The sequence below is a fragment of the Cygnus atratus genome, chromosome 6 (assembly GCF_013377495.2).
Source record: "Cygnus atratus isolate AKBS03 ecotype Queensland, Australia chromosome 6, CAtr_DNAZoo_HiC_assembly, whole genome shotgun sequence".
Classification (NCBI taxonomy): domain Eukaryota; kingdom Metazoa; phylum Chordata; class Aves; order Anseriformes; family Anatidae; genus Cygnus; species Cygnus atratus.
The window spans coordinates 40,030,588-40,045,285 of record NC_066367.1 but is presented as its reverse complement, the minus strand read 5'-3'; the positions used below and the strand labels follow the sequence as shown (position 1 = coordinate 40,045,285).

Below are 14,698 nucleotides of genomic sequence, written 5' to 3'. Positions count from 1 at the left end.
ATGAAAGTCCTCCTGACTGTAAGAAAGAGCTATGTCACAGGTAACTTAATTGTGGGGTACTTTTTTTTCCTTGGAACCGTATTATGTATCTCTTCATAAGCTGAAAATTAGTATCTCGACTGTCTTCTCACTGTTGGTGAACTGAAAACCAGTTGGGATGTAATATGCAATGGCTAAAGGAGAAGAAACCAGCCAGGTGTAGATGAAGCAGGAAACTGAGGTAACTGCACTCCTGTTTTCAGGTCACTCAGACTGCTGAGAATAGTGCGAGCTCTATTTCAAATGTAATGAAACAACATAGGGAAGGGTTTTTTTTGTTTCCTTTACCGTTTTCCATCTGCTCAATCTATGCATTTGAAACTGAGAAGCTTTAAAATGTCTTAAAAGAGGGAGTGCTGGACAAATTTTATGCCATAGAACTACATCATAGCATTTCTTTCTGTCTGCATAATTTCCAAATTCCAGGGAATCATTTCAAATACAAGAGATGTAGTTTGGCTGAAAATTTACCCCAGTCTGACTGATGTTGTAAGGTTTTGAAAAGCCTAGCTTGAAAATGCTGTCCAAACGTATATTTGAGGTTGATACTTGAATTCTCAGAATATTCTGCCTGTTTCAATCTCAGCCAGTCGTATATACTGTCCAGACTGTAGTCCCTATTCCTGCTAAGCATGTTAGTGTGCTCCATCCCAGAGCAACAGCAGCTGTGAGTGACGTTCCCCAGTGTTGGTCTTCCCAGCAGCTCTGGGCACTGTCGCCGGTGGAGCTGGAACTGAAAGCGGCGCGACTCTTGTACATTTTGTGCTCCCTGCCGCAGCCCATGTAAGGAAGAATTGAAAGGGGCTTACAAATGTTGTCAGCTAAACTTTTGACAGATTTTAGCATTAATTTCCCTGGGCCTTAGTTGTTGTTATGTAAATGAAAGTGGTACTGATATGTAGTCACAAGGCAGTGCTGTGAAAAGAACATAAATGCGTTTGAAGCACTCAGATCCCGTAGAAGCAAACAGGAAGAGATGAGAAGTTGTGTGCTGAAAGCAGGGTTGTGCCGATGGGGAACATCAGAAAAGTCAAAATCTATTCAGTGAGTAGGCTGAATTAAAAGTCACTCAGTTTTCTCATCTGCCCTTAGAGTTTTGATGAGGAATGGAAAACCAGGACTCTTTGTTAAAATGGGTTGTTTTCATTGATATTAAAAAGGATTATATCAAAATATGTGCAGTGAGATAACGCTTATTCATTATAGAGTTTCTCTGCTTTTAAAGGCTTTATTTTATGAGCATAATAGTTGTAATTGCCTTTTAGAACTTTTCGAATATACACATTGACAGATAACCTGTAAGATACACTGTGCAAATGAGGAAAGTACCGTTTTGTTTCTATTCGTCATTGCTGTGGTTTGTTTTAACAGATCATTTCTGACCCTAGAGTTCGAGTTGAGTTAGCTCTTCGAGAAGCTGGACTTCATAAAACACTTTACGCAAAAGAAATTTTACCAAAAATTCCTCCACTGAAACTTCCAAGAAGAGATATGGAATCTACGGCTTTTAAAAGGTAGAGCACGTCATGTATCAAGAACAGAGAAGCTTCAGGGGTGTAGTGTGGGCCATTATGCAAAAACTTTAAATAAATTTCCTGTAGACTGTGTAGTGGAACTACTTTGTTGTCACTGTGTACAATCATTTAAAAAAACAATGTGCCTTTCCTATACAGTGCTCAGTACACCATTTTACACCTGCCTTGGTGAAGGTTTTATGGAAATCTGGTGGGTGTAGGCTGCTATAGAATAATGCTGCAGAATTTTCCATGTCCCCCTCTACTGGAAAATTGGTCACCTGTACATGAAAAACTCCCACAGACATTACTGGCCAATTTGATATATATCATCTTAGGTAGGAATTCTGGTTTGTAATGACAGCATAAATCCAAAATAGCTTCACAGTCACTTTAGATTACACTATGATACATAGTAATTATGATACATAATTCATTCCAGGTTGCTTGAGAACTTGATTCTTTTAATTATAAAATCTTCGTTATCATGAATGCTCCTATTATTCCCTGGTTACTATAAGAAGAAACTTAACCTTTGTCTATATTTAGAAACCAATTTGCTGCATCATATTTACTGCAAACCAATCATGCAAGCAATTTCATATTGACGATTACTCTTTCAGAATAAATTATAAATTAGAAATACCATTTCAGATCTGGGATCTTTATTTTGCAGCTGAAACTATGGAATATGATTCTATTAAATGAACGGGAAATTGATGTCGTTTAATTTTGTAACTGATTACATTTTCAAGCCTTACATAAGATGACTGTGAAATTTATTCTGTATGTAAACAAGTTACAGTTAGCAGCTTAACCAAAAAGGACAATAAATATCAGAACATCCATATCTGAGTATCTAGATGTTAAAAAGAACTTCATTAGCATAATGTTGTGATGCCTTATAAACGTTAATGGATCGCATACCTACCAATGCCTTGCAAAGCAGACAGTAATTCCTCGCTACCCAAATGAGAAATTGAGGATGAGGATCAAGGAGGGCCTGTCAGCATTATCAGCAGAGTCCATGGTGCAAATAAGGCAAACACCAAGACAGAGATTTTACTGCTGGCTACCACATACCTCCTCGCCTGGCACGGAAATCAGATCATCTTCCTTTTTGACACATCAAGTAACTCTACGCTAAGGGTAGAGTTACTAAGTGTGCCAAGGGGTGAGTTGGGCAGAACCGAGCTTTCGGAAGAATCTCCTGAACTGGAAGTTTTTCGATATGTAAAAAATTTATTTATCAGAACTCTTAAATCTTATAGTTCTAAAGCTGTCAAAATTAATTTGCGAGCGACCTTGTAAGTGAGCCTTCAAAACTGGAAGCAATTTCAGTAGGAAGTTGGCCAGGCTGTACACACACGCCTGTGAAAGCCCCTCTACCCACTGCCCAGGAGCAATTTGGTCTTTTACAGCTCGTGGTGATACTTAGAGATCGTTGTCTGTGTCCTCAGTGTGTGCTGCTTTGCAGAGGGCATGGAGGACCAGTGGCTGCAGCTGGTGACACCAGGTTGGTGCAGATGGTGTGTGCTCCCTGCCCTGCCGGGCTCTGGAGCCACACGAGGTTCAAGCACCGTTCCATATTGCATGAATGTGAGTCTGAACGCCTGTCGTAACAGCAGTGTGTAACAACAATGTTCACAAGTGCAAATTAATTTTGCTATGCTATTTATGTAGCTTTCGGCAACGCGCCTGAAGCAAAGCCATCCTCTGCCCAGGGGCAGGGTGGGCAGGAGCCACCCCCACGGGACAGCCCTGCATGTTCCTTGAGCAGGAGCCAGCTTGGTGACACACTCCTCTCCTGAGTGAATTTCGGCTGCTGCTCTCCTTGGGTGCTCGATGATGTTGGTGCAGTTCAAACTATTTGAGGCCCACAGCTCTGGCACTGTGATGTTTGCGAAACCCAGCCGCCCTGCTCGTGGGCAGCAGCACCTGCTCAGCCTTGGGGGAGCGCGTTGTGACCGAGTCCCTCCTTTTGGCTTCCCAGAAAAGGTCTGCTCGCCTGCAGTGTGTGCCGGGGCTTGGTCCTGTGTGCCCCCGGTGTGTGCTATGGGCGCTGGCGGCACCGGGGCCCAGCTGTTGCTCACGGGCCGTGCCGGTCGGTGGTGCCCTCAGTCGCTGGAGGGGAGCACGCGTCCCGCGGGTGGGTGCAGCCCCAGGCGTCTCCGGATGAAGGTGGCGATCAGGCGCTGAGGCCGCTGCTGGTACTCCCGCAGCACCTCACGGGGTGCCCGGATCTGGTCCCCCTCCAGGCGGTCCAGGAGTGCCACGCAGACAACAGCAGCTGCAAGGCAGCCCAAGTGCTGCTTTACCGTGCAGACAGGAGCCCCTGTGCTATGGCGGGCGCCAGGCCTCGGGGAGAGCCCCTCGCACTGCGCTCGCCTGCAGCAGAAGCCACGGGACGCTGCGGGGGCTGTGGGCAGACAAGATGGGGGGCAGAGCTGCGCCTCTGCTGCCAAGAAGCGTGTCCAGCAGGGAGGGGTGAGGGGATTTACATTTTTTTTTTCATCTGACACACGCTCAGGCCTTTTAAAACAAACTGAGTTTTTTACTGAGCCACGGGATTTGTTTTAGAGTACTTTTTCTAGTGGAAATTGTTAGGAATGTGTTTTTGGCCTTCAGGTCATCTGGATCTCATAACAAACCCAAGCCCCGCGTCGGGTGAAGGTACGGCCGGGAAGCAGCCTGCGGCAGGGACTCACCTTTCAAACCGCACAGCCTGCACATGGCAGCGAACGCCGTGGACTCCATTTCAATGTTTCTCACGCCAGCCTCGTGAGCTCTTTTTAAGTATTCCAACTTTTTTTCACTGGAGAAAGAGCACAACGCTCCGTCTAATCTCCCCTGACCTTGAAAGGAAATGAAGGGCTGTCATTGCTTGTCCTCGCAGGGCTGCTGTCACAGTAACCTGGGGGTAGCTTCAGCTGGAAAGCCCTGCAGTGCCCATGTTTTGTCTGAAGCCGACCAAGTTTCCCTTTGCATAGCTACTTAATTCATGTTCCAATTAACCTGAACTTTGAAAGCTAGTGTGCTATGTCTCTGTATAGAGGAGAAAACTACACATGTTTTAACACTTGTAAAAAGGAAGACTAACCACAGGGATTCAGTACAGGTGTCTTGCACTCTGCTGGGGTAAATCCTCACAGCTCCTCTGAGGTCTGCAGTGCATGTCAGCTGCAGGTCTGCTAGCTTAAATCCTGGCAGTGCCAGATCTTTGTGGAAGGAGCATAGCAAGCTGTGAAGATGGGAAAATCAGGGAGAGGAAAGTCCCTTTAATTTTTTTTTTTTTTTTTTTCTGTAGGGAGTGCTGTGGGTGCGGGCAGCCGGAGCTGTTTGCGAGTGGCATTCCCCCCTTGGGCACCGGCTGGGGAGCCGGACCCTGGGGCGCTGGCGCTCCCACCGCGGGCCTTCCCGTGCGGTGGGCCTGTGCAGCTACGCCTCTTGCACAGCACACAACATCCTTTGTGCAAGCAAAACATATACCTGCGGCAGTGCCAACCTGGGAAGAGTGCTGCATTTTATTGCTCTTCCTACTGTTAATCCTCTTAATGGTTTTTTATTTAAATAAAACATGGCCTCGAGCAATATGCATATGGTTGCATTTGCAAGCAGATCCAAAGGTTTATAAATAGTTCTCAGATTATTAATTCTTCATTTATTACATTTCATCTACTCTGTAATCAGCATTTCATTTTGCAAAGGAAACAGTTCCAGAGTAAGCGAAGTTTGTTTACATAAACATCGCACACTTCCTGACATTTTTCTCGTGTTTGGTGATTATGAAGTTACAGTCTTATAAGAAACAGCTGAGCGCAACCCATCTGCTGGGATAAGGGGAGGGGTGCTGGCAAGGGGATGTTTCTCTGCCAGGGCGAGGCTCTCAGCCTGCTTTTGGAGGGCCCCTGACCACACGCAGCTCCCCATGTCATGGCAGAGGTCCCCAGCACCTGCACTGTCCCCGGGGAGCCACCGCTGCCCGGATGGATCCTCGTGACCCCCCCAACTGCAGCAGCACCGGCCCTGCAGTTGATGTTACAAATCGAACTGACAAGTGCGGGGCGACCGGTTGGCAGGGAAGGCCGTGCCCTGGCAAAGTGCTGACGTGGGCACTGCAGGTTCTGAAGGTGCAGCCCGCCTTGACCTCCAAACTAACGAACAAAGCAGCGGGTCAGCTCCTGCCACCCCTAGGATCATTAGCATGGGCGGTTCTGCCTGCGTAAGAGCATGAACACTCGGCACCGTGTCCGTGGGGAAGGGGATCAGCCAGAGCGCGCTTACCTTCGTAGAAATCGTAGGTGCACATGGTGTGCCCAATGAGCGTGGGGAAGTCGGGGACCTCCTTGCTGCAGGCGAGGAGCTCCTCCGCGAGGTCCCTGTCCAGGTCCGTGCTCCGCACCACCACATCGCCCAGCACCACCTGCTCGAACCGCGGCTGGAAGGAGGCGTCCACGGCCGTGTCCGTGATCACAACGGAGCCAGCCTCGATCCCTGTGAAAACAAAGGCTGAGGCTAAGCCAGCGCTCATGGCACTTGTGACCTCTTTGTAAGACTTCAGCATGACAGAAAAACATCACTAGGTACCTATGTGAGTTTTTTTTTAATTTTTATTTTTAGCAAAACAGATGTGAGAGAATAATTGAAATTTATGGAGTGGCACAGATGTATAAGTAAAATGCAGAAAATCAGCACATGGTAAGTGACTGTGGGAACCTGCTGAGTGACAGCATTTTAATTGCTTCTGGCTTGCAGAGACCGCACCCCAGCACCAGCTTGCACAGGCATGAGCAGCACTGCTGCCCTGGCAGGCATAACGAAACGTGCCATCTGCTAAACCAGTCGCTAGAAGTGTCCTGGGTTTTAACCCCAAAATAAAATATCATCTTGGTGTTTGATATCTGAGGACTTGGCAAAATGCAAAAGCTCATAACTACATCACCCATTGCTGAGAATTTTTTTTTATTAATAGCCTTTTGCTTGGAAAAAGGCCTTAGACAGCTTACCTAAGCCTCCAGAAGTACCGATGCGTATAATAGTAACGTCTCGGCATTTTGCGTGGTGCAGCAGTTTGATTAGTTCATGAAGCATAATGGAAATGGAAGGGATGCCCATCCCGTGCTGTTGAGAGGAAAAAAAAGAAAAGGGTTGTTCCTTGTGACACCACAGTAGGTGGCAGGTACCTGACCACTGCGAGCTCAGGATTACACTGTGGCCTCTTCCTGATGATGAGGCCAGCAGCAGGTGTCTTTTGGGGCTGGAGACCTCTCACGTCTTTGTAGCCTGCCCAGGTAAAGCATCTAGCCCTCTCCTCCTCTTGGTGATTTTAATGTTCTTGTCCACAGAGCTGGTGTTTGTGCCCAGGGACCACTATGTGGGGCACAGGTGGTGTCTCTCCTTCAGGAAAGTGCTCTCCACAAATGCACCCCGGCAGCTGAATGCTCCAAGCGCTTCCTCACGCTGCTCATCCTTATGCCACGTGCTGACTTTTGTTGTTTGTCGTGTCCTGACCATGCTCTTAACGGTGAGATCTGGCAAAAGCTACCTGAGCCGCCGCTCCTCTGGGTGCCTCCCAGCTGTCCCTGCCCACACCACAGCACCTCTCCCACGTCGCTGGGCACAAGGGACAACGGATGGGTTCGGCCCGCTCGGCAGGGGCTGGTGCCGCCCCCTCAGTCCTTGGCTGCCGGGGCTGCCCCTTCTCTCTGCTCCCTTGTGTCTCATCTCAGGTCTCTGCTCTGTTGCTCAGTCACCATCCTTTTCTTGGTTTCACCCTTAAAAACAAAAGGTATTTGACAGTACAGCCTTTTTTTTCATGAGAAAGGCCTCTGTTTTTTTCTTTTTGCCATCTCCATCGTGTTCAAAAACCTGAAGGAAGTGTATCTGAAGAAGCACATTGGCAGTCAGTTCTCATATTACAACGTCTCTTTTTGGCTGTGAGGCTGATGGTCTACAGTCTTCTATCACGTTTTAAATATGAAAACATTTTGCATGTTATTATTCTGGAACGTCAGCCTGAGCTGTTTGCCAATGTCTAAAAAATTTATTCTCTCTGTAAATAGTCAAAGCCAGAAGCTGTCTTCCTACCTCCGGTATGTTCGAGTTCATCTGTGTTTCCAAGCAACTCGCAAACTCGCGGTGTTGGCAGCCGCTGGGCGCCGTGCTCGGGAGGCTCGTGCCGACAGGGCGGTGGCTGCCGCACGGCTGCTGCCCGGCACAGCTGCTGCCAGGTGGGGCAGAGAAAAACCTGCAGGGCTTTTTCCCTGGGATCCTGCCAGATCGATTCCCTCAGGCTTCTCTGTCAGTCAGGTTTGGTTCGGTTCTGTCAGAGGAACCAGACGTGATCCCTCCTGTCTGAGCGGTGCCACCTCCTGTGAACCGGGTGCGAGACTGATCCCGTGCCCGAAAAAGCGGCAGCAGCAGTGGGCCCTGGGGCGCCAGCACCCACCATTGCAGCCCGTGCTTGCTCCTTCCCCTGTGCAGTGCCAAAAACACCACTGTTCCTGGAGGGACCAATAATGGGGCAAGGTTTTCACTTGGGAACCCATGCCAGTGCAGTACTGTCGGCAATATTTCATAGTTCATTCGTGATGGGAACTGCTCTTTGCCTGGTGAACGGCCACACTGCTGAGATGAGCAAAATGCATGCCTGCTCATTCTGAGCTCTGCGCCTTTTAAGCGGGAAGTGTCAGGCAAGCCGAGGACAACCGTGGCTGAGGGACTGTGGTGGTGGCAATGGCTGAACACCAGGCAAGGGGAGAAGCTGGCGGCGGCTGGGCCAAGGCTGTGCCAGAGGCCGGGGCCATGGTGCCGGGGCTGGAAGGTGCGCGGAGCCTCGCGGAGCATCGCCTCACAGTACTTACGCTGATGGAGAGCACCGGCCCCGTGCGGTACATGGCGTAGCGGTCCGTCCCTGCGCAGATGTCAGCCAGGTCCTCCCCACTGCCCTCGAGCCCCAGCTCCTTGTGCATGAACTGGGCAAACGCCTTCATCCTGTTCGGGCTGCCGCCAACGCAGACAAACTGGGTGTAAAATGTGAGTTTGTGGGTATTTTTCACTAAAATGGGTATCGAGTCAGTCCTAACGTGGCAGTGTCCAGCTGCACCAGATGCGAGCAGCGAGTGCTGCCTCCTCACAGGCAGCCAAGGGGCATCAGAGCAACGGGGGTCTCAACACCAGGAGCTGCCGTGAAAGCCAAGCTGTGCTCCTCTGCGGCTGTGACTGCGCTGGGCCGAGACAGCCGTACAGCTGCACAGAGCTGGGTGTCAGCTCCAAGTCAAGAAGATCTAAAGTAATTTCACTGTAATATGTTTGGCCAATTTAAGCTGTTAGTATTCCTACTGACAGCAAAGGAAAGCAAAGCCAGATGTTAGAGTAGCTTGTCATTTTCTTTATTCTATCAGCAGTGTCTACTGCAATTAGAGAGCACTGCTGATGACACGGAGGCCACAGAGTCAGGGAGGAAAGGGACAAATTTTCTCAGTTTCCATACTAAAACAAAAACCGCTCCCTAAACATGGGAGGGGGCTGGCGTGTGGCTGCGTGGGCAGCGCTACTGACCTGCAGGGAAGGGGGAGCCCAGGCGTGGTGATGGCTGTGCCGGGTTCCTCGAGCCCTGTGGCTCCGTGACTCTTCCCCTGCTCTGATTTAATGTGGGATGGGAGCACTGACAGCCTGTGCTTGACAGCTTTGTGCTTCGGCCTCAGCTAAAAATAGGACGTCCTCTTTCCCCTGTCTCCAGCACACAAAGCTCAGCTCGGATGCTTTGGACAAGTGCTTCCTGCCTGTCCTCTAACAGGGAGGCCAACATAACCTCAGGTTTTACTGAATGGCAGGTATTTTAAAGGAGAGTTTTCTATTGGGCCTTCTGTCCCAAACAAGCCACTGAGACCCTTTGCAGGTGGCCAGATCCTGCCTCCAGCTGGCGCACCCACAGCAGCGGTGCCCCGGCACAGGACGGCAGCGCCGCGGGACAAGGGGATGGAGAGCCCTGCGCGCCTGGGAGCTGCTGCCTCACTTTTGCCCCTGCTACTTACCTTTATGTCCCCAAACATAGCAGGCAGGTTGTGCGTCCTTGTTCCCAAGTCCAAGTGATACAGAATGTCCTCCTCCATCGTGTGCAGGTGCGGGTTTTTGATGAGGACGAGCCCACCGCTGCGGGGAGAAGGGCAGAGCCGGGTGAGCGGGCGGCAGGCAGCTGCCTTCCTGCCAGAGCCTCACGAGTGCTCGTCCTCCTCACACCTGCTGCTTTTGGGAGCCCCTTCAGCACTGTTTTTACTGTCCCTACATACTTGGCAGAAAGGGGTTCTCAATATTTGTCATCAGTTTTGTCGAACTTAGCTCTTTGATATAATACTGCTACAGGTATCTAACAGGTAGTGTACTGTGCTGCATCATATGTGACAGCTTATTAAGCTCTTAGCAAATCAGGATTTTATATTTGTATTGTCCCAAATAATTGCCTAACAGTATAAGTGCAAATTAAATTCGGGTTCTGCAGATGGCAGGAGGTTGGTTTACCTTGCCTTTCCAAGTGCTTTAATAGATGTAAAGCAACTAAATAACAATACAGGCCAATTTTATAAGTAAGGCTTAAAGAAAACCCAGAGAACATTTTTCTTGTCTTATTAAAACAAATTCAAAGCCTCTCCCATGACTCACCCAGAGTAACCTGTTGTTTCAGTCATGACGGCTCTGCCAGAGTCAGCTGAAAGCGATACCCTGCAGAAAAGGCAAGGAAAACACCGTGCTATTTCTTCAGCTGCGAGCTATTGGAGCTAGGAAGAGATCTGAGGCGGCTCTGCAGGGTGTTAAATACTCTCTCCCCGCTTTGTGCAACACCCCAGACAGCAGCAGGACCACCTCCCTCCTCCTGCTCCCATTTGTCAGGTAGGTGCGAGATGTTCCTCCTCCGGGCCAGCGCTGCTGTTTGTCCTGGGACGTGGTCCCAGAGCCCCGCATTGGCTGCTTTTGCAGGTGTGTCGCTCCTAACCCCGGCTCACCTTCGCCCGCAGGCTCCGGCCGCACGCCCACTTGCCCTTTGGCCGGCGCGGGGCTGCAGGGCTGGCACACGTGTGTGATGGCTTCGTGCAAACGGTGCGTTGGCTCCGAGACCTGCGTGGCGTGGCATGGTGTGTTCCCATGCCAGAGCATGAGGGGCCCCGGAATGGATCCCGGGCCTGAGCATGGTGCGATCGGCTCCCAGGAGCGGCCCAGCGTATCTGCAGGTGGGGCTTCTGGCAGCGGGGATGCCGCTGACATTTGAAAGCATGTACGTGTCCAAGCCCTTAACATTGCAAAACACCATGGAAAGTCAAATAAGCATTACAAACCAGTTGTACAGAAAAGTGTAACTTGGATGTCTTGCCCAAGATGGGATCAGGAAGGATCTGAGGAGGGCTGGAGTGGAGCCCGTATGAACATTTCAGACTTGCTGGAGTTGTACCAAAGTCAGGCTGCAATGGTTTCTCTGCTCTGGATGCTGTTAACATATTCCTGCCAAAGATGACTTATTGCTGACACTCCACAGCGTTCCCGAAGAATATGGATTTGGTTTTTCTTTTTCCTTTCAGAGTGCACCAGATTGAGACGAGAGGTACGCAGAAAAAGTGTCCTTGGGGATGCACATGCAGTGCTTCCTGCAGTCTTGAACTGTGTCAGTCACACAGACACTCGTCCCTCTCAGCACAGCATTAAGTGTTTGGGGCACATTGCAGTTAATATGCAGACTGTCACAAGGCTCTTTACAGTATTGTCCACTTAGCATTACTTCATTTGGAGACTACAACAGGAAGGTTTGCTACTTGCAAATGCTGGCTGCAAGCACCGTGGTGGAGCTGAGGTCAGTTTTGGCTTGCCGTGGGTTTGCCAGCTTCCTTTGGCGTGTGCTCGTTTGGCGAAGTGGTGCGAGGTCGCCCCGCTCGGGATCTGTGCCCCAGGTGCACAGTCAGCATCCCCGCTGCCGGCAGGTCCCACCCTGCTGGAGGAGCGGGGCTGCGGGGGACCCCCGGCTTCCACACAGATGTGCTGCAGTCGGAGCTGTCACCCAGCCACTGCTGAGGCTAATTTGGCTTGTAGAGCACCCATTGCTGTAGATGATGCACAAAGCAGAAAGAACAGCTTGCGCCTCAGAGCCCAGATGAGTCTGTGGATGAGTGGGCACAAAAATCATCTACTTGTGTCAGGAGCCTAGCAGATGCAGAAGGAATTGCACAAGTCTCTCACCCCGCTCCATCACTTCCCAGCTGCTCGAGCACTGCCTTGCAGCCTGCAGAGGTTCAGAGGAGGAGGGTGCTGGTCGCGCTGTGGCACGGCAGTGTCGGCACAGTGGAACACCAGCTCTGCAGCGAGCCGAGCCCAGCCGCTGGCACTCTGCGACCGGGCAGAGCCTGCGCTGGGAGCAAGTTCAGCAGGGCTGGAGGGAAAGGCAGGATCTGGCAGAATGGTGGATGGACAGACAGCTGCCATCATGCCAGTGACCCTGCGGTGAAGCAGGGTGGGTATTGCCCCGAGCCAGCGTGATCCTGTGGGCAGAGGTTGCTGGCTTGGTCTGTTAAATGCAGGATTTCTTTGCCTCCCCTTCTTCACACTTGCAGCCAAGTATTTTTGGACATGTCTGGCAAGTTCTGCACTTGTGCTATTGTAAACTGTCTCATGACAAAATTATTTTCCTGAGTGCACAGGTGACTTTTTAGCTAAATATTTACTTAAGAACTAAAAATAATATTCTAGTGGACCCAGCTGCAATGCGTGACATCCTTGCCTGCTGCCAGTGGAGTGCGCAGGGCGGACGGCCAGTGCGGACCCAGCTGCAGCCACACCTTTTGCAAAGCCATGGCACATCTCTCCTTTGCCAAAAACGTAAGACCTCTCTCAGAGGAGATCAGCTGAAGAGCAGACCTCAGGAAATACAGGGTTTTGACTGGTTCTGCACTTGCCCAGGAAGAAATTGCCCTGGATTCGCTATCCAAAGGACACTTTGTGTTCTGCCTGCAGAGATGCTGGTCTGCTCCTGGTACCACCTCCTGCAGCAGGTGAGGTGGATGGGGTTGTGCACAGTGTGGTGTGATGGGCACGGCATGATGTGATGGGCACATTGTGGTGTGATGGGCTCGGCGTGGTGTGACCACCAGCCCTTGGCTTCCCGGCACCACGCTGGGTGCTGCCATGGGGCAGGAGCAGCTCTGTGCCACAGGCTGGGCCGGGGGCCGAGGCCACCAGCACATCTCAGGTACTGGAGAAGTGCCAGAGCACAGCATCGCATATTCCCTGCCGGGAGCCCAGTGCTGCTGGGCTGAGTGCAACCCCGCTGGGTCTGGGCAGGGTCACCCAGCACCCTCACAGGGCTACAGGTGTCCAAGAGGCAAAAGGCAAGGTTTTGGAGAGCAGCCCTGTGGAGTGAGCAGAGGCAGAAATCCCCTTGGGACAAAGCTCTGCCTGGGAAGGCAGGCTGAGAAGCTGTGAGTAAGCAATGTTCCTAGTGTTGTTTGTCCCTGCCGCGTTCAAGGTAAAAGGAACGAGCGTGTTCTTTGTAAGTAAACAAGCCCGAGGGAAACGGTTGACTTGTGCTTTTGGATTCCCAGAACTGATCCTGAAGTGAAGGGACAGCAGTTGCCGCTGCCATGTACATTTTGGGGCAGTTTCAGAGCTTGTCTTTGTGCGGGTTGGCTCGCTGCCTGGTCAGGTTCTGGTCAGTAATGAAGACCTCACTCTTGGGTTCCTCCTTTGTGATTGTTTTCCTTGCTGTTGTCCCCCTTGGAGATGCCTTAGATATGCCCTCGGTTGTTCGGTGGGGCCGTTCTCCCCCGCTGCGTGGTGTCTCTGTGCCCCCAGCAGTCCTGCCCACGGTGGCAGACGCTGCAGGACTGTGTTCTCTTTGCAAGGCAGGTGGGGAAGTGAGGAAGGTGAGAAACAGAGACCGGAGCCCTTAGCGTGTGTGTGTTTGTGGCTGGTTTAGAGCTAAATTCAGACTTACCGAGTGCCAGGCAGCAGAGCTGCGAGCATATGTGTTAAGGGATGACAAATAAAGCGGGCTGAGGTACACGGCAGGATAGCATATGGTAATCTAGACAGCCTCTGAGCGAGTGAAGAGCTCGGGAGAGCCAGCGCTCCTGTACACGTCCAACACCTCTACTCTGCTAAATGCTGGTTTAAAATAGACACTGCACGTCAGCCCTTGCACATCAGAGCTGCTCTGCCCGCCACGTCCTGCCCAGGCTGCTGTGATGTCTGCTCCAAACAAGCCTGAGCAGTTTCTCTTCAAGTCGGCTCCTTTCTGATTTCTCTCCCATGATACCTCCTCTGCGACGTGGTGCCCAGGCTCTGCCGACACGCGCAATGCTGCAGCCCTGGCCGATGAGCACGATGCCTGTCCGTGTCAGCTTTTAAGTCATCAGTTGCGGTTCGTTAGCAGAAAGCTTATGAAAATGCCCAGTCTAGGAGATGTCTGGTGCATTCCTCCAGTGCTGATATCTAGCGATCATCACGGAAGAGCAGGAAAAGCACTTGGGGTCGTTTTCACCTGATAAAACAAGGCAATGTGCCACCAGTACACAGCTTTCCCTGCCCTTGCCCCTTCCCTTCCCTGTGTTGAAAGTACAGGTCCAGAATAGCAATCAAGGCATGCAAAATGTAGAATTTATCAACAGCTTGCCTGGTTCTTCTCTTTGCCTGGTTTAGTATTGCTGTAAATCTGTTCATGGCTTTGGGAGAAGTCAGTGAAACACCCTGAGAAGAAACGAGACACCACAAATCCTGGGGACATGCAAGTGACTAGAGCTTGTCAGGACGTGTCTTCCCCTGGGGTGAAGAATTGTTACAAACCCGCTTGTTTCTGGCAGAAGGCAGCTGCCTGATGTGCACGGCCACGCAGGGCCTCCCTCCAGCCGCCCTGTGGACGCTCACCCGGACACTACGTGTCTGGCCGCTGTTCCTGCCCTGTGTGACCAGAGATGGATGTGAGGTCTGTCACCGAGCTGCCTGCACCCCGAGCTCTCTTTTGCAGAGTTAGCTGCTCTGCTCCTTCGCAACCCATGGGGACGTCATCGCCGCTGACTTCTCAGCTTGCCCCATCCCCTCTCACCTCACCTCCCCGGCCACCTGCTGCGGCCCCGCAGCGGCTGGAGCGCGGTGCGAGCGGTCACGGC

The 14,698-nt window shown here is 51.1% G+C and overlaps 2 protein-coding genes across 9 annotated transcripts in view; one reads left to right on the top strand and one right to left on the bottom strand.

Annotated features, from left to right (window-relative positions):
- CCDC148 (coiled-coil domain containing 148) overlaps positions 1-2,066 on the top strand; it is a 66,012-nt gene extending 63,946 nt beyond the window's left edge. For 4 of the 8 annotated variants that reach the window (XM_050711456.1, XM_050711455.1, XM_050711457.1 and 1 more), the window contains one exon: positions 1,411-2,060. In XM_050711456.1, coding sequence (XP_050567413.1) covers positions 1,411-1,557 — 147 coding nt within the window. In that variant the 3' untranslated portion in view covers positions 1,558-2,060. Of the gene's footprint in view, positions 1-1,410 lie in introns of all 8 variants that reach the window. The other 4 variants (XM_050711460.1, XM_035566047.2, XM_035566043.2 and 1 more) reach the window with 4 other exon arrangements.
- A 1,604-nt stretch (positions 2,067-3,670) lies between these two features.
- On the bottom strand, positions 3,671-10,240 carry UPP2 (uridine phosphorylase 2). Its single transcript, XM_035566091.1, has 7 exons — positions 10,215-10,240; positions 9,590-9,707; positions 8,417-8,575; positions 6,560-6,674; positions 5,838-6,047; positions 4,262-4,408; positions 3,671-3,843 (listed from the first exon to the last, which is right to left on the bottom strand). Exons 1-7 carry the CDS (start codon positions 10,238-10,240, stop codon positions 3,671-3,673), a joined length of 948 nt encoding a protein of 315 aa, XP_035421984.1.
- Positions 10,241-14,698: the final 4,458 nt, after the last annotated feature.

Coding starts and splice junctions, on each gene's coding strand:
- UPP2 (XM_035566091.1), bottom strand. CDS start 10,240: ATGACTGAAACAACAGGTTACTCTGG. Junction 6,675..8,416: donor GGCCGGTGCTCTCCATCAGC/GTAAGTACTGTG, acceptor TCCTCTCAACAG/CACGGGATGGGCATCCCTTC. Junction 6,048..6,559: donor CGGTACTTCTGGAGGCTTAG/GTAAGCTGTCTA, acceptor TTGTTTTCACAG/GGATCGAGGCTGGCTCCGTT.